Raw genomic sequence first — 25,718 nt, 5'->3', positions numbered from 1 at the left:
GGTGGCCTTGAAGTCAGAGGGGTTGAAAACCGTTGATTTAAAGCAACGTCCCTGTTCGCCACCTCAGTTCGTGACTCTCTTCCTCTCTGGAGAACAAAACAGGCTTTTGCAGTAGAATCCGTAAGGAGAGGAGCAGATAGGATCTGGAGGGATTTGGACACTGGGCCACAGAGGAACATAGAACCTATTTTTCAGGATCAGGTTGCACTTCACTCAGTGTTGAGGGGAAACGTTATCATGTAACACCTGCGCAGGGATCTGTACCGTCATTCAACATCTCGCATATTGCAAGGACACGTTATTAAATTTGACTTGCCTCGCGATTTTTCCATGCTTGTGTAATTTTGCATAGGAATTTAGTGGAAGTCCGTTGTATTGAGTTGACAAAGAAGAGGCTGTTTAGGGCTCCAGCATTGTTTTTTGATAACATTTGCTGTAAGTGTTTCTCTAGTGTGGGAATGTCAGACGCATCCCAGTAATCACATTTTATTTCTTAAAAAAAAAAGTTTCACTCAAAATGTTTCTGTGTGATGTCAGGTTTTGTTCAGGAATGCGGTGGGAGTGTGTTTGTGTGTGTATATTGAATTAGTATGTTGTCTGTTTGTGGGTGTAATGCACGCCTGGAGGAATCGGCATTGTTGTGGGTGTGCATGCATTGTCTCTAACTGCATTTCCTCACTCAGCTGGGAGATGTGATGGTGGATATCTCCAGTAATCTGATGCTGGCTGATGAGCGAGTGTTATGGATGGCTCAGAGGGAGGCGCGAGCTTGCTCACGTATCGTTGAGTGCCTGCAGAGGATTGCCGTTCTCCGAATCAGTAATGGGGCTCTGGCCTATTCTACTGTGAGTACTGCAAAAATCCTAATTAAACTAAATTATTTAAAGAAATATCCCTCAGTATTCTGCTAGTGTAACCAGACGCTCATTTACAACAGCTTAAATAACACACATTTATTTTAAATGAAACATTTTCATTGCAAGTTCTCTAAATGAGATGTTTTCTTTTCTTTTTAATTAAGGGACAAGCCAAAATTATTTTACTGATAACTAACTGACATAAGGTCTTCAACAACTGATTGATAGTAATACAAATATTCTTATGCAAGCATTTCCATTTTTTCCATCCTAAATTAGAATTTAATGTATATGTTGACTTCAAATATTTCTTTGGAATTACTGAAAAATACTGTGTAATTGATTGTTACTTCATAAATGGAAAAGCAATTTGACTTACAATGCAGTGTTCATATATTTAGAGGTGTGTGTGTTCCTGCAACTGATCAAATTAAATTAGATTTTTTTTTTATTATTATTATTAAAAGCAGCTGAAAAGTTTACATAACTTTCTTGAAATAAATGTATATATTTGTATATGCTTTCTTTGTTTAACCCTTTATTTTTTCGTTAAAATATAGTATGTTACCTATTAACTTTTGGGTCAGTGCAATTTTCAAGGTTTTTGAAAAGTATTTTACTATTATCAAGGTGAATACAGTAAAAACTGTAATGTTGTGAATTATCATTGCAATATAAAAATCCTGTTTTCTATTTTAATATATTTTAAAAAGTAGTTAAAAGGATATTAGTGTGTTCATATTTTTCTTAGACACTTATTCAGGATTTTTTGATTAATAGAAAGTTCAAAAGAACAGCATTTATTTGAAATGTAAAGCTTTTGTAACATTATAAACATCTTTACTGTCACTTTTGATTGTGTGAATGCATCCTCGCTGAATAGAAGTATTAATATGTAGGAAAAACTACTGACCCCAAACTTTTGAACGGCAGTGAACATTATATAGACTTTAGTTTTCATAGTCCTTCAATAACATGTGATTGTGCGAGTATGGTGTGGTAGACTAGACATTCTTCTTTATTGTTGTTTGTTTCAACAGAACTCTCATAACATTGCTCTGGAGGCTCATGCGATCAAGGCCAGCAGCTTCAATGGAATGACCTGCACTCTGTTCCAGAAGGTCTCACCGGAGCGCACGGCCATGGCCCATTTCTCTCCCAGAGACTCCGACATCAACCCAGAGCGCCAGATCAGCTTCAAATGCAACGTCACCAGCAACCTGTCAGCATTGGCTCACAAAGTATGCGTTTTTCTCTGGTACTTTCTGTACGCCAATGTGTGTGGAGTATACAGTACTGTAGATGTTTTGTCACAGCATATAAGATGAGTGTTTCTTCAATCCGAGAACTCAATAAAGCTGTGGAAGCAGGAATATATCCATCATGTTTTGACACTAACCTTATTGCATCTCCATGTGTGCAGAACGCTATAGTGGAGGCATCACTACAGCTTCCCCCGTCTCTCTTCTCATCTCTGGGAAGTTCAGGTCAGGCCGAAGAGGCCGTCTACAAACTGCACCTGCTAGCCTTCCGCAACGGCAAACTCTTTCCTCCAACCGGAAACTCCACCGTCCTCAGTGACGGCAGCAAGAGGAGGAGTGTGGCCACACCTGTGATTCTCACTAAGATTGGTAAGAAGAACACACTGGTGCTGATCCTACTGCCTTGGGCAAGATCAGACATGCGCTCAAACCCACTTCATTGTTGAAGTTTTACAATATTTCTACCCGGATAGAAAGCAAAGTAAAGTACAACAGTCGAGAAAATTAAGAATTGAAAAAAGTCGTACCTGACTAAGTTGCACCAGATCAAAACTGCAGAAAAAAAATATTATAATAAGTCGCAGCTATGTGTAAGTCACATTTTATTATTAAATTCAGAAATAATGTAAAATGGCAATGAATAAACATTAAACATTATAAACCATATAAACCACAATAAATTATAAACAACATTTATTATAATCACCAAGCATACATTAATTAGTTTAAAGTGAAACTGAAACCATCATGTGGGAGATGCACTATACAAATAACTATATATATATATATATATATATATATATATATATATATATATATATATATATATATATATATATATATATATATATATATATATATATATTCTTTTTTTTCACAGCATTATTCAGAATTATTATTAGCACCCCTGGAAAATATGATCAAAGGCTTCTTTGAAAACAAATCTGCATTGTTAAACCTTTTGATCTTTCATAAAAAAATCTAAAAAATCTAACCTTTTATTGAAGTTAATGAACTAAAAGTGGGGGAAATCCCATTATGTAATAAATGTTTTTCTCCAAATCACTTTGGCAACACCCCTAGAATTTTGTATGTGTAAAATATCTCTGAAGTATATTCCAGTTCATATTTAATTTATTTTTAGCACACCAGGGTGACTAGGAACATGAAATTGTCGAGCTATGACTTCTTGTTTCACAGGAGTATAAATATGAGGAAACACAAAGGCTAAATTCCCTTAATCATCCATCATAATGAGTAAAACCAATGAATATAGTTCTGATGTGCAGCAAAAGATTATTGAGCTTCACAAAATAGAAAGTGGCTGTAAGAAAATAGCTAAAGCATAATACTAAGTCCCAATTAACTAAAAATGTTACAAATCTGCCTGGAAGAGGACGTATTTGTATATTGTTTTACTGCACATTGAGGAGGAGAGTTTGAGTGGCCAAAGACTCTCCAAGGATCACAGATGGAGAATTGCAGAGATTAGTTGAGTCTTGGGGTCAGAAAGCACCTACATCACCACATGTTGTTTGGGAGGGTTTCAAGAAAAATCCTCCTTGCTACTCCAAAAACAAACTCCAGCATATTCAGTTGTCAGACACGACTGGAACTTCAAAAGAGACTGGATTCTATTGTCAGATGAAACAAAAACAAAAAAAAGATATGTTTGGCAGCAAACACACCAGATGGGTTTGGTGCAAACAGGGATAGAAAGAACCCCATGCCCACGGTTAAATCTACTTCTATACAGATCTTTAATTAAGTTAAGTTGTGGAGATATATATATATATGGATATATATGCAGCATGTTTCAGATGACAAAAAAATATGGAAAATATCTGGAAAATATGTATAGAAAAATAAGTGGATATTTGTTGGAACTGTTTCCAACGTTTTTTATTTTGTGATTTGATCTTTGCCGCACAGCACTATTATCATCCATTCCTCCCCCATTTTGGCTTCAAGCAGGTAGAGGCATTGTGTCATAGACACAACAACAATAATAGCAGCTACCGAAGTGAGAGGAGGCGGCAAAGAACAGCACATGGAGCTGCTGGGAAAAAAATTACTGCTATAACAGATTGATTTCACTTTGAAGGATAAGCAGAGAAGAAAAAGCTGCAAAGGTTTTTGGTTCCCTAAAGAACTTTTCAGTCACTGTCATTCTGTTCGTGCTGTGGACGCTTCTGTCACCAAAACAAAATCTACCTGGCAATAAAGCTCTTTCTGATTCTGAACAGTTCTTCAAAAGAACCATTGTTTTTCCTAGTGCGAAGAACATTATAGAATTCTAAAGAACCTTTTATTTTATTGCAGTGGAAAGGTTCCATGGATGTTGTAAGGGGATTTTGCACTGGAGGAATTCTTTCATAGTTCCTATATCTGTTTGTGGAAGCACCTGCTTTTTGGTGTGTTCACACCGCAGGAACTGAGAACGGTTGTAAATATAGCTGCAAGCAGCAATCACCGGGGCCAAGCGCAAGCAAGACGACAAGACATGCCAAAGTGGCTGGGAGTGTGAGACCAACTGCAGCAAGGAGCAATTAAAGACATTTGAAGATGAATTTTGGCAAAATGGTTGAAAAATCACATACAATAACTAAAAATATGATTATCACTTTCGACCAATAGGTGGCGCAGTTACGAAACTGATGTGATGTGGTCAGAGTGAAGTGACAATGACACATACAAAGTTTGGTGTCAATATGTCAAGGCATTGCTGATATAAAGCCTGAATAGTCATTTTGGCATCATGCCTCAACTTTGCCACTGCGGTATACGAAAACGGTTTTGTCTATCGACACGAAATCCATAACTTTTACTCGGCACAGTCTGGAGATGACACGATCCGATTTTGGTGAAAATCGGACGTTCGGTCTAGGAGGAGTTCGAAAAAGTAGGTTTTAAAAGAAAATAAAGATGGCGGACAGGAACTTTGATTGACTATGGCAAAATTGGTATCTATGTTTTCAGCATAACCCAAGGAATCTATTGAGATCAGTGTCATTACTATAGGCAAATTTAATCAAAAGTTATTAGCATTTTTGGAAATTTCATTATAACTTTTGACCAAAAGGTGGCGCTGTCTCATAAATTTTTGAGTACTTTTAGGGCGTTGTACTGATGACCCATACTGAGTTTCGTAACGATACGTTCATGCGTTCATAAAATACAGCATTTTAGCACATAATTCAAAATGGCCGACAGCCAAAATGGCCGATATGGGAAAATTGGATATCAGTCGACTCAGCACGATGCCCTGAATCTAACGAGACCACTTTTGTGATTTTTGGACAAACCGTTCAGAAGTTATAAGCAAAAATATAAATTCTTCATATCTCCGGACCAGTAGGTGGCGCTGCGCCGAAACGCAGCATGTAGCCTCAGGTCATGCTTGTGATGACATGTACCAAATTTGGTCTGAATCCGATAAAGCGTTGTGGAGATACGGCCTTACGTCTGTTTTTGCAAGCGCTACGTAACATTTATTTGCGCGGTATTCGAGAACGGTAATTCGAATCAACTTGAATTCCATAACTTTTTGTCGTCATGGTCTGGAGTTGATCTGGTTCAATTTTCGTGAAATTCGGAGCAACGGCCTAGGAGGAGTTCGAAAAAGTAGGTTTTTTGGAAAATTCAAAATGGCGGGAAAACTATTATGACGGAAAATGACGTCATATGGTGCAATCGAATCGTCGTGAGCTCAGGAATCAGAGGAAAAAAGAATTTTGATTCTAGCCCTTACGGTTCAAAAGTTATCAGCATAGACATGAGTGAAACTTTGGACTGTTGGTGGCGCTAGAGGGAATGAGTTGGAGACACCAAAATTGGTGTATTTAATGTTGGGACTGTCCTCTATCAGAATGTCAAATAAAATCAACTTTCCCGCAAGCGGTTCATAGGGCTGCCATAGACTTCAATGGCGGAAGAAGAAGAATAATAAATATAGCTGCAAGCAGCAATCACCGGGGCCAAGCGCAAGCAAGACGACAAGACATGCCAAAGTGGCTGGGAGTGTGAGACCCACTGCAGCAAGGAGCAATTAAAGACATTTGAAGATGAATTTTGGCAAAATGGTTGAAAAATCACATACAATAACTAAAAATATGATTATCACTTTCGACCAATAGGTGGCGCAGTTACGAAACTGATGTGATGTGGTCAGAGTGAAGTGACAATGACACATACAAAGTTTGGTGTCAATATGTCAAGGCATTGCAGATATAAAGCCTGAATAGTCATTTTGGCATCATGCCTCAACTTTGCCACTGCGGTATACGAAAACGGTTTTGTCTATCGACACGAAATCCATAACTTTTACTCGGCACAGTCTGGAGATGACACGATCCGATTTTGGTGAAAATCGGACGTTCGGTCTAGGAGGAGTTCGAAAAAGTAGGTTTTAAAAGAAAATAAAGATGGCGGACAGGAACTTTGATTGACTATGGCAAAATTGGTATCTATGTTTTCAGCATAACCCAAGGAATCTATTGAGATCAGTGTCATTACTATAGGCAAATTTATTCAAAAGTTATTAGCATTTTTGGAAATTTCATTATAACTTTTGACCAAAAGGTGGCGCTGTCTCATAAATTTTTGAGTACTTTTAGGGCGTTGTACTGATGACCCATACTGAGTTTCGTAACGATACGTTCATGCTTTCATAAAATACAGCATTTTAGCACATAATTCAAAATGGCCGACAGCCAAAATGGCCGATATGGGAAAATTGAATATCAGTCAACTCAGCACGACGCCCTGAATCTAACGAGACCACTTTTGTGATTTTTGGACAAACCGTTCAGAAGTTATAAGCAAAAACATAAATTATTCATATCTCCGGACCAGTAGGTGGCGCTGCGCCGAAACGCAGCAAGTAACCTCAGGTCATGCTTGTGACGACATGTACCAAATTTGGTCTGAATCCGATAAAGCGTTGTGGAGATACGGCCTTACGTCTGTTTTCGCAAGCGCTACGTAAAATTTATTTGCGCGGTATTCGAGAACGGTAATTCGAATCAACTTGAATTCCATAACTTTTGGTCGTCATAGTCTGGAGATGATCTGGTTCATTTTTCGTGAAATTCGGAGCAACGGCCTAGGAGGAGTTCGAAAAAGTAGGTTTTTCGGAAAATTCAAAATGGCGGGAAAACTATTATGACGGAAAATGACGTCATAGGGTGCAGTCGAATCGTCATGAGCTCAGGAATCAGAGGAAAAAAGAATGTTGTTTCTAGCCCTTGTGGTTCAAAAGTTATTAGCATAAACATGAGTGAAACTTTGGACAGCTGGTGGCGCTAGAGGGAATGAGATGGAGACTCCAAATTTGCTATGGTGATAGTTCAGGCTGTCCTCTATCACTGTGCCAATTTGTATAAGTTTCCCGCAAACGGTTCTATAGGCTGCCATAGACGCCCAGTCGGAAGAAAAAGAAAAAGAAAAAAAAGAAAAAGAAGAATAAGAACGGGAACAGATACAATAGGTGCCCGCACCTTCAGTGCTTGGCCCCTAATAATAGGAACGCCAACAAAAACAATAGGTGCCTCCGCACTTTCAGTGCTTGGCCCCTAATTACTGTATAGGAACGCATTTTGCGGGGACTAAATTAGCTTCTACTTCAGAGTAGGGTCTAACCGAGCACAATAGCGGTGTAAGTATACACTGATTGGCCGAACGCATGTCATGTGATACGAAACACCGGCATATGTAGCATGTAGGAGGAGATTTCATCTCTTAGCTCTCCTTTTTGGTCTTTCAATCGCATAACTTGTACGTCTCTGTTATCACAAAATCGACAACAAATACACAGGAAATTTAGTTCTCGGGGAACCACCCTGGTGGTTAGTTTGTATAACTCCGTTCCTATCACTACCCAGTGCAAAAGCTCCTAAAAATCTTTATGGAATCATAGATTCAAATGGAGAACATTTATTTTTAAAAGTGTACCGTTAAAGATGATCCATAACCAGATTTGGTTTTGAGTTTTGTAACACAAACTGATTAAACTTCCATTCTCCTGTTGTTTAGATGGTTTTCCACTGAAGAACCTGCAAAGTCCAGTGAACGCCACTCTGCGGCGGTTCCTGCATGGGTCGGATGCTGTTCCCGCCTTCTGGAACTTCAGTCTGCTGGGCGGACAGGGAGGATGGCAGAGCGACGGCTGCCAGATCCTCCGTCAGGATGACAACTTCACCACAATCTCCTGTGATTCACTTAATAACTACGCTTTACTGATGGTAAGAGAGACGAAAGTGGCTTGAGTTTTAAGGCTGTTCAATTCACTTCAACCTCATTTGTATTGTGCTTTTCACAAGACATTGTTTCAATGCAGCTTTACAGAAAATGCTTGTTTCAATGTTACAATATAGGAAGTATTCTGTTATCAGCCAGAGATGAGTGTCCAAAATACTGTCCATATGACAGTAACTCAGCTATGTGGTTGGTTAACAACCCTGTATTCAATTAAGATAAAACAAGAAAAGTGTTACGCAACAATTACAATTTTTGTTTGTAATGATTACAATATGGGTAATTTTACAGTATTAGGATAATATTTGAAAGTTTTGTGTGTCCATCCAAAGTTGCTATCATTTGAAATCTTCGAAAATCTTCACACCAAAATGTTGTTGGGCTTTAAAAGACTTTGAATATAGTACACATGTTGTATGAAGTGCTTGTATGGTACTTTATTTAGAAAAGAGCAGCATGAATGGTTTGCTGAATAACTCCTTTTGTAGTTCTTGGAGAAAGAGATATAGTGGTTAAGAGTGAGTATTTTCACTTCACCTTCAAGTTTTAAAAAAATAATATTTTAAATGAGTAGCGTGACTCTTCTAATAAACAGACAGCATTTGAAATTAAAACCAAACTAAAATTATTAAAGTATTTGCATTATTTTTCATCATTTTCAAATTAAACCTAACACTAATTAAAGCAAAATAAAAATATATTAAAGAAAACCCTAATAAATATAAAGTTTGTAACAAAATTACTAAAACTTGAACTAAATTTCAAATTAAAATGTCAATTAAATCTAACTCAAAATATTAATAAATAGTATATAAGTAATACTATCACTAAACCAACACTGCTGACCAGTATTTACAATATAAAAGCACATTACATGATAATACAACAGGGTCTACGTGTGAAAGAAATACTGTGTAATGTTGCTGTATTACTATAACAGTAAAAACAAAGATGTGCAGGATTGTTAGTGAATTCCAATGTTCCCATCATCCTCTTGTCATGTAATTACTTATTTCAAGGGGTTTTTAGTGCTAGATTGATCTGCTTTGCAATTTTGTTCAGATTTTCCTTCATGTTGATTTTCCTGAGCCTTTGACTCTAGACCTGTTTGTAATTAGATTTTTTTCACACATCCTCAACACCCACCATGTACCTTCCAGAAGATTGTGTATTAGGATGCATTTGCAAATATTGTCTGCTGATATACTCTTGTCAAACAGGATCTGAACAGGACCGGGTACGACGCGTACAGCTTCAAACCTCTTCACCCTGTTATCTACGCCACAGCCATCGTCCTGGTGCTCTGCCTTCTGTCAGTCATAGTCAGTTATATCTACCACCACAAGTAAGTGCTGTTGTTTGAAAGTTGTTTTTTTATTAAGTACAGGGTTTTTGCTGGTTTTAATGTGATATTTCATGTGTTCGCAGGTCAGTGCGTATAAGTAAGAAGTGCTGGCACATGCTGGTTAACCTGTGCTTGCATATTCTCCTCACCTGTGCTGTGTTTGTGGGCGGCATCAACCAAACGTACAACGCAAGTGTTTGTCAAGCGGTATGTGCCTGCATTTCCACATTTTATATAAGTTTGGGGGACAATATTTGCATGAAATCTTTAAGTTTCTCAGTTTATAGACAGATCTGCAATACTGCTCTCAAGTTCACATTTGATACTCTTAAAGTTACTTCTTCCCTATTTTGACGTACTGTATATCCAAGTGAAAAGACTTCTAGAACTAGAAGAAATGTAGGGTGGGACTTGATTTTGTCTGTGGGGAATTGATTGGATGGTTGTGGTTTGTTTTTGGTGGATCTCATGTGAGTGACAGGTTACCCCGCACTCGCTGCAGTAAACGCATCATCAGAGAAGAGAGGAGATATCGCTGCAAGAGGGAGGGGAAGACATTTTGATTAAAGATTATGAGGGCACATAAAAAAATGTAGACAGTTAAAGGGTTAGTTCACCCGAAAAAAAAAATCTGACATTAATTACTCACCCTCATGTCGTTCCAAAACTGTAAGACTTTTGTTCATCTTCGGAAACACAAATGTAGATCTTTTTGATGAAATCTGAGTGTTTCCTGTTCCTCCGTTGACTACTACGCAACTACCACTTTGACGCTTCAAAAAGTTTATAAAAACTAATCCATGTGAATTTTGAGCGGTTTAGTCGAAAATTTCTGAAGAGACTCGATCGCTTTATAGGATGAAAAGATTGAATTTAGGCTTTTATTTCTCATATAAACATTGATCAGCGAACATTAACAGAAGCTTGCTGCGTAACACGAGAATAAAGACGATAGAGTCTCTTCAGATAATCTGGACTAAATGGCTCAATTCATATCGATTAGTTTTATGATCTCTATGAACTTTTTGAAGCGCCAAAGTGGTAACAGGAAAATCTCAAAATCTTAATTTGTGTTCCGAAGATGAACTAAAGTATTTCTGGTTTGGAACGACATGAGGTTGAGCAATTAATGACAGAATGTTGATCTATCCCTTTAAATCTTTTATAATAAATACTGCAATATTCCATAAAAAAAGAGAATCATCCATTTTGATTTCATGGGGACTTTAAATGGATTAAAGTACTATTTTGAGAATATTTGCATTTTCATTGGCCTTGAAGAGAATTCATATGTTTTCTAATGTCTCGTCCTAAAGGTGGGGATAGTGCTGCATTACTCCACACTGGCTACGGCCCTGTGGTCCGGCGTAACTGCCCGCAACATCTACAAACAGGTGACGCGGAAGGCCAAACGCTACGAGGAGCTGGATGAGCCTCCACCTCCACCCAGGCCTATGCTGAGGTAAAGGTCAAAGTAATCAATGACTAGACGTGTAAAAAAAAAAAATGGATGTACAAATAAGTAATAATTTCATTTAAATGAGTGATTAAAAATAGATAATATAATAAATGATTATTAAATTAATAAAAAAAGCAAACACGCATGATGCGATTCATTTCATTTTCTGGAACTTTCATTTCACACTTGCATTGCCCAAAAGGCAAAACTGCTGTTTTAAATTAAGTTCCCCTGCTCTCCACTTGGTGTCAGTAAACATACAACATTAAGCAGGGCTTTTTTAGGTGAACTGATGATCTTTAAAGGAATAGTTCACCCTAATATTCTGTCATTTTTTTCACCCGCATGTTGTTACAAACAAATAGGGCTTACTTGCTTCTCCGGAATACAAAAGAAGATATTTTGAAAAAAACTGTTTTGGTCACCATTGACATTGTATAGACAAAAAGATTATCTTGTTTTGTGTTATGCAGAAGAAAGTCATACAGGTTTGGAACGACATGAGGATGAGTAAATTGTATACGATTTTTTTTTGTGTGTATTTATACAATACTATAGCATCCAGCCTCTAACTAACTTATGATACAGAAACGTGCTTTTGCCATTTAAATATTTATATTTAGCTTTATTTTTACTTTAGTTTTAGTAATTTTAGCTCTTCAACTTATTTTATTTTAGATAGTTATTTTAGAACTTTAAGTCTTACGTTTTTCATCTAATATTAAAATTATTTAATTTAATTAAATGTTTTTGTAATAGTTTTAGTGAGCAATAATTTATAATAGCTTACTAATTTAATGTCAACTGTAGACTTAAAAAGTTTAAATAATTGATTTTTCTCCTACAGATTCTACTTAATAGGTGGAGGCATACCGATCATTGTCTGTGGAATAACAGCTGCTGCTAACATCAAAAACTATGGAAGTCAAGTCAATGCAACTTAGTAAGTATGAGTTTTAGGACACTTTTGAAAGTGACATGTAAAGGCCAAGTATGGTAACCCATATTCGGTATTTGTCCTTTGTGTTTAACCCATCCAAGATAGTGCACTGCACACACATTAGGAGTAGTGAGTATTGAACACACAAACTCCAAACGGTGGACACACACACCCGGATCAGTGGCGCCTGGGGAGCGATTGGGGGTTCAAGTTTTATGATCATAAACTGCCTCGCTCAAGGGCACCTCAGTCATTTCCTGCCGTTATTGAGAATCGAACCCGCAACCTTCGGGTTACCAGTCCCTAACCATTAGGTCACGACTCCCCGCGTGGCTTTTTAACCATCCATTACATAAAATTCAAGCTAGGGGTCTTTGTTTGAAAAATGCATTGATTGTAATTGACAGATTTAGTGTAATCGATTAGACATTTTTGTGTGGATACTTTAAAGCCACTAGAGACAAAATGCAATGGTTTAGTATGTTTCCTTAACTTTGTTGCTATTAAAGGGCACCTATTATGGAATTTTGAAATTTAACTTTCATGTAGTGTGTAACATAGATCTAAGTGAACAAAAACATCCTGCAAAGTTTGAAATATGAAAGTGCACCGTATATAAAGTTATTGTCTTTCAAAAGTAAGAGTCGACTCGAAGTCATTTTTATGGATCGTTAGAAGACCGAAGCTTTTTCTCTGACTAGATGACGTCAACTTGTCAAGTTATTTGAATACGATACGCCCACTTATTGCGCTCCAAGGTCAGGGAAAATATCATAGCGACGAGACGCTGTGTTCTGAAGTGCAACTCAAAAGCAAACCTTTTTCATCTGCCCAAGGAGGAGCATTTGAAGACTAAGTGGCTACAATTCATATATACAACTATACCACAGAAGTATAGTCCGAGCCTTGTGCTTTGTTTGCGCCATTTTGAAGACGATTGCTTTTCAAATGCAATCTAACTTGGATTCGCGAGTCGGCTGATATTGAAGGAAGGTTCAGTTCCAAGTGTATTTGCATCAGCTTCCTCCTCCGTATCACAACCTGTAAGTGTTATTAATAATTATTGCTTTTATGTTTTATGTAGCATGCTTAATAATTATTTTTTTGTTGAGTAAGCACCGTTTAGCTTCTAGGTCTTCAATGGCAATTGTATTGAGATATGTGAAGTGTTTGTCGTTGTTTTCGGAGTTGTCTTAAAGAATAGAATAATACCTCGTAGTAACGTAACTGCATTTTTTTGTAAAAACGTTATGTTTATGCATCGGGCTAATGCAAACAAAGACTGATTGTGCTTTTACAATATGAACTCTGGGCTATGCTCGCTAACATAACATTAAATTCTTCATCTTATTTTTAGTTTTTTACTACAAACTACAAAGCAGTGGACTATAATCATTATTATAACACGATTTAATTGATAAAAGCATCATTGTACTCCGTGTTAAACAAGTATTATCTCTGTAAACACTGCTGGGTCATCTGACCAATCAACGCAGATTAGCGTCGCGCAAAGGAGGGGTTTGGAAAAACGAGTCGTTGAACGAATCATTTGGGAGTCGGTGAGCAAATCAGGTAAAAATAAATGCATATTATACGAAAACAAAAGTGTTTTTTGACATTGCATGCACGTAAAACTGTTGTTGGGGACTCCCTAAACAACATTAGGAACATTTTAAATGTCATAATAGGTGCCCTTTAACAACAGACTGTACAGATACAGCCTGTATGTGCCTCAAGGCTCTCTCCAAATCCCCATGTGAACATTTCCTGTCATTTCATAGTCTTTCTCTGCCATGAAAAATTGCTTCTGCTCTCGCTGGAGCCTAATGCCCATGCTCTGTAAAGTGCAGAATAATACTTTATGGAGGAGCAAGTAGTGTAGACTTCTGAAGTTGTGTGAACCTAATTATGCTGCTCTATTTTTGGCTCCCCACCTTGTGCCTGTTGGTTTCCCAGTCTCCCTTCTTTCACTCGTGACAGCTGTTTGGATTGTGTAACAGCATGGTTTCATTTGAAAATCCAGACCATCTGAGATCTTTGGGGTTTAATTAATCCCACGCTACCGCGACAAAAGGAGAAAACGCTCTGCTAAGCATCACAGAACTCTTAACTGCCTCATAAGTGTTTTTCCTACGATATGAAGCCCTTGATACCACCAGTGTAAACCATTTAGAACTTGTACTTACTTAAATATAACAGATCTTTTTTTTTTTAAAGCAGACCTGCAGAGAGTGACAGGTGCTTTGATTTATAAAATATGATGGCAGTGTTCTAGCATTGTTCGGTGTATGTAAAATTAAAGTTTCATTCAAAATGTAAATGTCATTTTCATGCTGCCAAGTAGAGCAATGGGACGTCGATTTACTGAAGTATAAAACTGCAAAAAAAAGTAGTTCTCAGGAACAGTTCTCGGCTTGTCAACATCCGTATTTTAGTGTACTCTCTATTTGGTTGCTTAGCTGTTTCCTTAAAGTCTAGAAATGTAAGGTTTTATCAGGTGTGTGATTGTTCTTTTTTAATATGATGCCATTATGTTGCTGTCTTGCCGCCAGCCAATCGCTGCATTGCTGATCATGGTTTCGAGTATCAATATATCTGTTGTTTTCAATTAACACAAGAACGTGCAGTAATCTCAGACACAATGGCAAGTAAAAATACTGGTTTAGAAGATCTGGAATCTTTCAAATCAAGTCAGATGTATTAAGCGAGGTATGCAGAACTCTGTCAACTTTACTGTAGTAAACGCTGCACAATGGCAAGTAGAAATACTGGTTTAATTTAGCCATATATGTTTGAACAGAAACTGATTCGAATATGTAGAAGAAATTATAAAGGGTCAACTACAAGTCGATGTATCAGAACGATAAGGCGTTTTATGCATTGCTCTTTACAACATTGGACACATAACGGTAATTAATATGATGAGCCTTTTGTTTGGCTACGTTATCAAACAGCTTGTAATGTGTTGTTAATGTTACACAAACCATGTTCCTGTTCGTCATCTTAGTCTTCCTTCTAAAAATCAGCATCCTTAGAAACATTTTTAACAACTTAGAACGTCAGTGGAGACATGTTTTCTCTTTGTCTTTGCACATGGTTTGTCTTAAAGCATATTAAAAACACCACATAGACATACAAACAACATTTAATTTTCAGAAAATAAGATAACAGATGGGGTGAATTTCCATTTAATGCCAACTTAAAAAAAATAAATCTGTTGTCTTTCCTCAGCTGCTGGATGGCATGGGAACCCAGTCTCGGTGCGTTTTATGGCCCGGCAGCCTTCATCGTTTTCGTGGATTGCATGTACTTCCTCAGCATTCTCATTCAGCTCCGCCGCCATCCCGAGCGCCGCTTTGAACTCAAAGAACAGTCCGAAGAGCAGCAGCACCTTTCTGTGACTGAAGCCACCGAGATCACACCTGACCTTCTGGAGACCTCCTCCTCCACAGCCGCCGCACACCCGGTTTTGATGTCGGCTCTGGAGAACGAACATACTTTTGTGGCCCAACTCATTGGCGTTGCAGGATCCCTGGCTCTTTATGTAGCGCTGTGGGTGTTTGGTGCTCTTGCGGTGTCCCAGGAGCATCCAGCAGATTTGGTGTTCGCCTGCCTGTTCGGCGCTGTCGCTTTAGCCCTCGGGGCGTTTTTTGTGGCACACCATTGCGTAAACCGTCAGGACATGCGTCGTCATTGGTCACAAGCTTGTTGCCTGGTTCGCCGTAACTACGGCGAACAAGTTGATTCCCTGCTATTGCCCGTCACAGTTACCAGTGACTCTCTGTTGACGGCCAGGGGAAACATTGAAGCGACGAAGTGTCCGGCCAGCAGCGCTGAGTCCTCCTGCACCAATAAGAGTGCGCCGAGCGTACGCAACTCCACCCAAGGCTGTAAACTGACCAATCTGCAGGTCGAAGCCGCGCAGTGCAAAGCGGCCCCTTCAACGGCCAATGGGACGGCTTTACTGGACAACAGCCTGACTGAACATTCAGTCGACAATGAGATCAAGATGCATGTCGCACCTGTTGAGGTTCAATATCGGCCCAGCTCAGTCAACAACAACAATCTCCCAGGAACGGGAAACGCCAACATCAATGGGCACTCGGGGCGACACCACAAGAACCGCACAAGAGCTCATCGGGCCAGCAGGCTCACTGTTTTGCGCGAGTACTCTTACGACGTCCCAACCAGCGTGGAGGGCAGCGTGCAAAGCATCCCGCACAAGCGCCACCATCATCACGAGAGCCTACACGCCCGCAACAGCCGACGGGCTGCGTATTTGGCTTACCGGGAGCGCCAGCAGAGCCAACTTCAACAGGACAGCAGCGACGCCAGTGCCAGTTTGCCACGACGCTCGCGCCACCTTAGCAAAAGTGGAGGCGTACGCCTCGGTAATGGTTTTGGGCACGGCCTCAGCAACAATGTGGGGAACGGTGTCAGTAATGGAAGCTTAGTCGGAGGAGGGGAGGGATCTGGGACCGATGTCCCCAGCCAAACTATAGACTGTCCAAACCAGCCCCTCGCTGTTGAACTGGAGGTACAGCCCAAGTCTTACGGGTTGAATCTAGCGTGCCAAAACGGCCCTGCCAAAGACTCAGAGAGACTACAGAATTTGTCCCCCCTGAACGTGGAGAGTTCAGGGAATATTAAGACTGGCTTGTGGAAGCACGAAACTACTGTGTAGCAAGATTCCCTTCTCAGAGACTACAAATCAGACTTTTATCTGTAACTGTGAATCTTTATTTTATAATTTTTGGTGGTACAGTTTGTAAAAAAAAAAAAAAATGGTTCCTAAAGAATTTGCATTTTAATGTTTATGTTCAAAAACAGAGTACCTACAAATGCTTGGCTGCGGATCCTCATAGTCTACAAATGGTCTATTTTTGTACCCCTTAGCCCATTTTGTATTTCCTTCTGACTTTTTGTATGTGAAGATGCATGACTCGCTGCTCTTTGAGTATATGTTGGCTGAATCTTTAATGTGTTTTCACATAATTGCAGCCATCAAAATAAAAAAATACAAAACGCAGCCCATCTCATCTCTGAGTTCAAACATGAGTTCAGACCTCCTCTTCCGAGAGCTGCTTTCTGGCCTTGCGGTTTCAAGTAAATGGGAGCTTATGATTTTAGTAAAAATGGTGCAATTTGTACAAAAGTTCCTAAAAGAATTTGCGTTTTAATGTTTGTTCAAAACTTGAGTACCTACAAATGCATATTTCCCACTTGACTGCGAACCATCATAGTCAATCTAAAAGTGGTCTATTTTGTATGTGAAGAGGCATGATGTTCTGCCATTTTGAGTACATGTTGGCTGAATCTCGTATGTTCTTATGTTTTCACATAATTGCGGCTGTCAAGTAATAAAAAATATCTCTTTGCGCAGCCAACTTCATCTCGTCTCGGAGTTCCAAGGTGAGTTCAGACTTCTTCTCAGAGCTTCCTTTAGGCCTTGTGGTTTGGAGTAATTGGGAGCACATTCTGCCATTACGTCCATTTCATGGAGGCTCTAATTGAGGTGCATGTCTTGCTTTTTCCCCACTTTGGTGGAACCAGTCGGATGGGGAAGGAATGGTAGGCCGCTGCCTCCAGAGTTAGAGACCCGTGCAGTGACTGATGGTTGACTCTCAGGTTGGGCTGCCTGTCATCATTACTGGTGAAGGGAATATAATTGCTGTAGTGCGCTCACCTCACCTTCCCCCAGTCTCACTTGCCACAAGTCTGTCGAGCTGTTCTCTGCAGGATAATACAGGACAGAGTGAAGGACAACAGAATAATGGGTTATTTGCCTACACACACACATAGCTAAAAATAGTGGATCAAAATGTAACTTAGTGTTCTTTTAACAACCGATATTTTGTGAGCTTAGTGGTGCTAATGAAGTCCGCAGGGGTTTCACTTTGTTAAATTAGGCCATATATCAATTGTGCTCAAGACACTGATGAAAATTGAGATGATTGCTTTCATAACACATAGATGGATGTTTGCCCTGGATTTAAAGTTGATTCACTTCTTGGGCTGAGAAAGTGCCGGTCTAGGACATAAGTACAAATGAAAACCAGGTATATTATGATTATTAATTATGGGTTAATGACATGATTCTTTTTATTAATCCTAATTTAATGTATTCAAAATATCATAATGAAGAAAAAAAGCCTCATTTCAAGAAAAGTTTTAAAAAAGAAGCATGGTTTGTTAGGAGTTTGACAATTATTCTTAAAAATAATTATATGTATCTGTCAAATCAGATGAGGTGAAACCAGGTTTATTTTAGCACTGTTGAAATACAATTGTAGTGTTTTTATTATTTTTTTATTTTTACATGTGCTGGTTAATTTTAATTGTAGAAAGTTTAATTGATTTTGTTATGTTGACATTTTTATTTTTTAATATGCCTGTGTGCGTGCGTGCGTGCGCACGCACACACACGCACGCGTCAAGTGAGACTAAAATAAATGTAATTTATTAATTTTATTAATTATTTAAATTAAAATAAAAGCTGAAATAAAATGAGTACCGGTAATTTTAGTAATGAATAATTTTTGTCGTTTTTATTTGTACAATTTGTATCTTAGTTTTAGAAGGAAAAAAAGAATAACAGAAAATGATATCAGAGCAGCGTTCCAATCCCTGAAGACCTGTCAAGGTCAATAAGTCTCTTAAAATATCAGATAATTTAACCTTTTATTAACAAAAAAGTTAAGTTCTTAAGTAGGAACATTTCATGTGGTGTGACCACCAAAAAATGTATATTGAGGAATTCCTCCTTAAGATTTTTTTTCACCATACATTTAAAAGTGGGACGCACATTTTGCATAATTGCTGCAACATCAACTGCAAATGCACAAATACGCCACTAGTGTGCATATGCAGTTACACAAGATAAATGTACGTGCAAGAGATGTTTATAAAGATATAATTAAATATATAATGAAAAGGAGTTTTTCTTGGCATCAGTTTGTGTGTGTACTTGTCCCACTGACCTTGTTTTACCATATGGGGATGTTAATTCTCACTTGATGTCCACTGACTATGTCCAGATGGATTGATGGGTGACACGCCCATTTCATGTCCCAGAAATCCACTTCCACACGGACAGAAATCCAGAAAGTTATTCTATGTAAAGTGTGTTTTATCGGTTAACACCGATAAAGCCCATCCACTCCAACTTCTTTGTGAAGGTCATGCAGGAACAGTTATAGAACTTAAAACGTATAGAACTTATCCATTAATGTCGTCTGCTGAGGCCTTAGAGAATGAGCTAAAGAGACAACGTTCTTAATTTTCAGCCCACTAATGTTATATTAAAATCATATTTCTCACAGACAGAGACGTATTGCCAGACCCTCCTGAATGTGACGATGAGAAAAGGCTCTGAATTATGCATGGAACACTTATGAGTGTATTACTCCAACCAAACTCCGCAGTGAGTTTGGTTGGAGTAATCAACCTTTCTGAGTTAAATGGTATTTCTTATACTGCCTTTAAAAATTCACCAATGCTTTGAGTCATGAAAGTTTCATCATTTCAATGCAGGATCCCAGGGATAAAAGTAAACTATAAAGAAAAGAAAATACCGGTAGTACAGAAACCGTTCAAAAGTTTGGGGTCAGTAGAACTTGACATTTGTTTTTTCAAAATACAGTAAAAACTTAATATTTAAAATAACTGTTCTTTGTGAATACATTTTAAAATGTAATTTATTGTTGTGATGCGAAGCTGAATTTTCAGCATCATTAGTCTTCAGTGTCACATGATCCTTCAGAATTTTTTGTAATATGCTGATTAAGGGTACGCTTACACGACTATAATGTACTAAAAACGGAAAATGTTTTTCCTTTGCGTTTTTCGCGTACAGACGACAATGTTGTCAAAACGATCCCCGCTCACACAGTTCCACGAAAACGACTAAAAACCCTGCATTCTGCTGCCAGGCCAGTAGTAGGCGATGTCACTTTGTAAAGAAACACTATTCGCCAATAGACTGAACATGTAATAGGCTACGCATGCGCATGACATCACCGTTTTCACAAATTCTAGTTTTTGTAGTTTACACGGAGACGATATCGGTATTGTTTTCAAAAATGTACACTTTGAAACCTGTTTTCAAAAGTTTGCGCTATCGGTTCCCAAAACGTTGTTGTCGTGTAATGATGGCAAAAAGTTTTGCGTTTTTAAAACGGTCAAGTGTAAACGGCTAAAGTGATTGAGAAACATTTCATATTACTACCCATGTTGAAAGTTTTTCCTGCTTATATTTTTGTGGAAACGTGATACACTACCATTCAAAAGTTGGGGATTCGAAAGTTTTAAAAAAACAACTAGGCCTATTTTATATAAATGTTGTTCTTTTGAACTTTCTATTCATCAAAGTAGGCCTATCCTGAAAAAAATCGATCATGGTTTCTGCAAAAATAAGCAGTGCAGCTGTGTTCAACATTGATAATTATAAGAAATGTTTCTTGAGCAGAAAATCAGCATATTAGAATGATTTCTGAATGATCATGTGACACTGACGACTGGAAAATTCTGATTTGCATCACAAGAATACATTTTTAAATATGTTAAAATAGAAAAGTTATTTTAAATTGTAACATTTCACTAAATTAATATTAACTTTTGACTCGTGTGCAATATCAAACTTGTCAGCTTTTCTGACTGTTATGCATATCAGCATCAGAGTAGCGTTAAATCGTTTGCATATTTAGATTTTTGCCAACTGTTTTTTCGAAGCATCTGGCAGTGAGTTTGAGGTTAACCTAAGAGGTGAAGATTGATATCTTCCTGGAAGTTTTACCATCTGTGCCTGATAGAATTAGCTTGTAAGAATAAACCTACAGCAATCAGATATCATACATGAAACCTTCCTCCTCCTTAATGCATGTGAATACTGTACTTGAGTCATATTTGTTGTGGTAATATTCTCTTTTAGAGCTTAGTTGAGAACGAGAGCCATTAATGGGTATGGAATTAATAAATGATGAGGATAAATGATGCCATGTTCTCTCATCCAAAGCACCACGAGCCTTGCAGGGGTCAAAGACAATAATTATGAGAACCTGACACCATTATTATGAAGGTCTTGCTCCGAAAACACATTACTTGAGCATTATGGGATGAGAGTGTGATCACAAGACAGTGTGAGGATTTCACTCGCATTCGACTAAAAATAGACGTGTGTGAACTTAAAGGGCACCTATTATGGAATTTTGAAATTTACCTTTCATGTAGTGTGTAACATAGATCTAAGTGAACAAAAACATCCTGCAAAGTTTGAAATATGAAAGTGCACCGTATATAAAGTTATTGTCTTTCAAAAGTGAGAGTCGACTCGGAGTCATTTTTATGAATCGTTAGAAGACCGAAGCTTTTTCTCTGACTAGATGACGTCAACTTGTCAAGTTATTTGAATACGATACGCCCACTTATTGCGCTCCAAGGCCAGCGAAAATATCATGGCGACGAGACGCTGTGTTCTGAAGTGCGGCTCAAAAGACAACTTTTTTCATCTGCCCAAGGAGGAGCATTTGAAGACTAAGTGGCTACAATTCACTATACCACAGAAGTATAGTCCGAGCCTTGTGCTTTGTTCGCGCCATTTTGAAGAGATTGCTTTTTAAATATGCAATCAAACTTGGATTCGCGAGCCGGCTGATATTGAAGGAAGGTTCAGTTCCAAGTGTATTTGCATCAGCTTCCTCCTCCGTATCACAACCTGTAAGTGTTATTAATAATTTTTGCTTTTATATTTTATGTAGCATGCTTAATAATTATTTTGTTTGTTGTGTAAGCACCGTTTAGCTTCTAGGTCTTCAATGACAATTGTATTGAGATATGTGAAGTGTTTGTCGTTGTTTTCGGAGTTGTCTAAAGAATAGAATAATACCTCGTAGTAACGTAACTGCATTTTTTTTTTTTTTGTAAAAACGTTATGTTTATGCATCCATCGGGCTAACGCAAACAAAGACTGATTGTGCTTTTACAATATGAACTCTGGGCTATGCTCGCTAACATAACATTAAATTCTTTATCTTATTTTTCGTTTTTTACTACAAACTATAAAGCAGTGGACTATAATCATTATTATAATACAATTTAATTGATAAAAGCATCATTGCACTCCGTGTTAAAAATAAGTATTATCTCTGTAAACACTGCTGGGTCATCTGACCAATCAACGCAGATTAGCGTCGCGCAAAGGAGGGGTTTGAAAAACGAGTCGTTGAACGATTCATTTGGGAGTCGGTGAGCAAATCAGGTAAAAATAAATGCATATTATACGAAAACAAAAGTGTTTTTTGTCATTGCATGCATGTAAAACTGTTGTTGGGGACTCCCACAACAACATTAGGAACATTTTAAATGTCATAATAGGTGCCCTTTAAATAAAACTTCTTAAATGTTAAACAAACATCTTATCATTTTAAGAGATTTTCAATTTGGTTATGGAAAAAAAGTGAATGAAAATGAAAAGGCACATTCACTCTCTGACAGGCAGTTGTTACACAGGTAACCATGTAAACAAAGCAGGCTGCTACTTTCTGTTTCTAAACAGTACCTACTTACCGTACGTTTTATACAGCCATTCAGATTTATGTATTTGCTATGTTCACCACAGCATTACATACTTAGTAGCCTACTTAAAGATTAACAGGCTTTTTTAACTTAATAGGCTAGCTATTTATTGTAAAAAAAAAATACATTTCAATCTGACCTAAAACATGCCCTGAATATTGACTGAAAATGTCTTTATTGATTCTAAATGATTCTTTATTATTGTTCTGTATACTTTACAATAAGGCTCCATTAGTTAACCAGAAGTACTTTTAATACATTTATTAATCTACAGTAAGTTCATGTTAATTAGCCTATGTTTTATATGAAATGCTTAACTCAATGAGTAACTGTTTATAGTAGTATTATGTGTAGTATTAAGTCTATTGTATACTGCTTATTGCATAAAGTCACTCTAAAAAATGCTGGGTTGTTTCAACCCAACTTTGGGTCAAATATGGACAAACTCAGCTGTTGGGTTACACTTTTTAAATTAAATTTTTAACCCAACGTTTGGGTTTTACCATATTTGACCCAAAATTGGGTAAAAACAACCCAGCCTTTTTTAGAGTATAGAGCTAATGCATGTCATACCAAAGTCTACATTGAGTTATTTTTACGTTTAATTGTATTGGCGTTACTCAGTTGAATTATGTTTCTGCTATATACAAACTATTTGAGTTGTGTTTACAAGGAACATTTAACTGGCATTACTGTGTGCATGTTGAAGATATCTAATTTGTGTTTGACCAAATAGACTTTACATAAGATCAAAATTCTTAGAAGTGTGATATAAATAGTTACATCAATTTATTTTGACTAAAACCAAGGTGATATTTTATTACTGTACATTATTAAAAACAAAAGTTGTATCTGCTAATATTAACTTGCGCTAAAATTAACTAACAATGAACAGTTGTATTTGTATTAATAAATGTTAACAAAGAATAATAACTATCAAATGTAGGCTAGTCATTGTTAGTTAATGTTAATCTACTAAATGCACTCTAGAAAATGCTGGGTTGTTTCAACCTAACTTTGGGTCAAATATGGACAAAACCAATGGCTGGGTTAAATTTTTAACCCAATGTTTGGGTTTGTCCATATTTGACCCAAAATTGTGTTAAAACAACTCAGTATTTTTTAGTGTATTATAGTGTGTATTTTTTAGAGTGTGCATTAACTAACGTTAACTAATGGGACCCTATTGTAAAGTGTTACCTATTGTTATAGTTCTTTTGCACTTTAATCGGTTTGAAACATTTGTTTGCCTTATGTGTGTGTGTGTGTTGTTTTATTGTATATTTAAATGTTGATTATTGTTTCTTCTTTTTAAATGAGTTATTTTTATTGTAGGGTTATAACTGTTATAACACTTTATTCTAACCTAATTAAATATGTGATACAACATAGAAGCTCCAGCAATTATCGTTAAATGAAAATCATATACCTTCACATGCCTATATACAGTTTAAAGTAGACTCTAAAAAATGCGGGGTTGTTTTAACCCAATTTTGGGTCAAATATGGACAAACCCAGCCATTGGGTTACATTTTTAAATTGCATTTTTGATCCAACGTTTGGGTTTGTCCATATTTGACCCAAAATTGGGTTAAAACAGCCCAGCATTTTTTAGAGTGTAGGACTATAAATAATTACATAATTATTCAAAACAGTTTGAATCAGAAATATTTTTTTTAAAAATTCAATTGCGCCCCCAAAAGTTTTTTAATGTGCTTCTAAATTTTTCAACTTAAGAGCTCATGTGCTCCTGGGGAAAAATGTAAGTGTCAAGCTCTGCAGGTGTACAGACCTGGAATTAGGTCAGCACCTGTTTAAAGCAAGCACAGAACATGCTGGAAGTGATGCAGAGAACTCATTATGTCATCATTTGTCTGTCTGGAGTCAGAGAGAAGCTTTAGTGTCATTATTGTTGCTGGGTTATAACTGATTACATGTAATCAGATTCCAAAAATGTTGTACTGTAATTATATTGTTTTAAAATGCTCATAATATACTTTTATTATGGATTACACATGATTATATATTACTCACTCAATGGAAGTAAATAAATGTCCCTCATTTAAATTTTACTTTCTAAAAAATCCTGTTGTGTTTCATATCATTTAGCTTTGACTATATTCACAATATAGAATGGCCATGTAAATAAATGTGTGATGCTTCTAAAATTGGGGACAAAAGCAGCTCTTCTGACGATGTTGCTGAAACTCACGACGAAGGAGATAGTCAAAAAGAGTCTTTATTAAAATCCACACAGAAAACTCAGAAGATAAACCAGAACTCAACCACTTTCAACATAAATGATATTGGACAAATTAACTAGGGAAACTGCTAGACTGTGCGATCACCAATCACACTGCATGTAAATGTAATAAACTTGGGTACGACATATGTAAACGGTACGATGATGACACCTTAAATGACAGTTAAAAAATAAAACCCCATCAGGATGAGCTTGAGGTAAACAAATAGAGCAGGATGAATGTCACTTTGGAAATTGTATTTTTTATGTGAGGAATCGAAAGAGGAGAATAATGGAGTGGCCATGCAGGAAAAGAGGCTAATTTGGCATGCTAATTTTGCTAATGGAGTTTGAGGTAGGCTAAGTAGTTTTAAGTTGTAGTGCCATTTCCATTTCAGTGATTGGTCATCTTTCGTCTGGGACAGCCCAAAACCGTACGTCTGCAAGATGTCTGTTAAAGATCACTTCATCTGGAAAGCATCTGCCGTTCACAAACATCTGATAGACATCTATAAGATGTCAGTTTTACATATATTCTCAATCATAAACATCTTAGAAACATTTTCTAAACATCTATTTGACATCTGTCAGGAAACGTCCTATAGACGTAATGCAGATGAGCAAACACTAAAAAATATGTCTTCCAGGTGTAAACACTCACATCAAATGGAAAATGATGAACAGCTTGGGAAACTAGGAACTAAGGAAAATGGGAAAAGTGCAAGTATTCTTGCAGTATTACATATTTGCAAGTAATCTGCCCAGCACTGTCAGCTGCTCTTCAGC

At 37.4% G+C, this 25,718-nt stretch overlaps 1 protein-coding gene across 1 annotated transcript in view; it reads left to right on the top strand.

Moving 5' to 3' along the window:
* The window catches only part of adgra3 (adhesion G protein-coupled receptor A3), a 47,474-nt gene extending 30,350 nt beyond the window's left edge, over positions 1–17,124 (top strand). The window contains exons 11-19 of the mRNA XM_079589467.1: positions 684–845; positions 1,898–2,098; positions 2,281–2,488; positions 8,153–8,361; positions 9,595–9,719; positions 9,803–9,926; positions 11,036–11,181; positions 12,026–12,121; positions 15,350–17,124. Of these exons, the coding sequence (XP_079445593.1) occupies positions 684–845; positions 1,898–2,098; positions 2,281–2,488; positions 8,153–8,361; positions 9,595–9,719; positions 9,803–9,926; positions 11,036–11,181; positions 12,026–12,121; positions 15,350–16,802 (2,724 nt within the window). The 3' untranslated portion in view covers positions 16,803–17,124. The remainder of the gene's footprint in view (positions 1–683; positions 846–1,897; positions 2,099–2,280; positions 2,489–8,152; positions 8,362–9,594; positions 9,720–9,802; positions 9,927–11,035; positions 11,182–12,025; positions 12,122–15,349) is intronic.
* Positions 17,125–25,718: the final 8,594 nt, after the last annotated feature.

Source organism: Phoxinus phoxinus (genome assembly GCF_949152265.1).
Source record: "Phoxinus phoxinus genome assembly, chromosome: 2".
Classification (NCBI taxonomy): Eukaryota; Metazoa; Chordata; class Actinopteri; order Cypriniformes; family Leuciscidae; genus Phoxinus; species Phoxinus phoxinus.
This window is presented reverse-complemented; position numbering and strand designations above follow the sequence as displayed.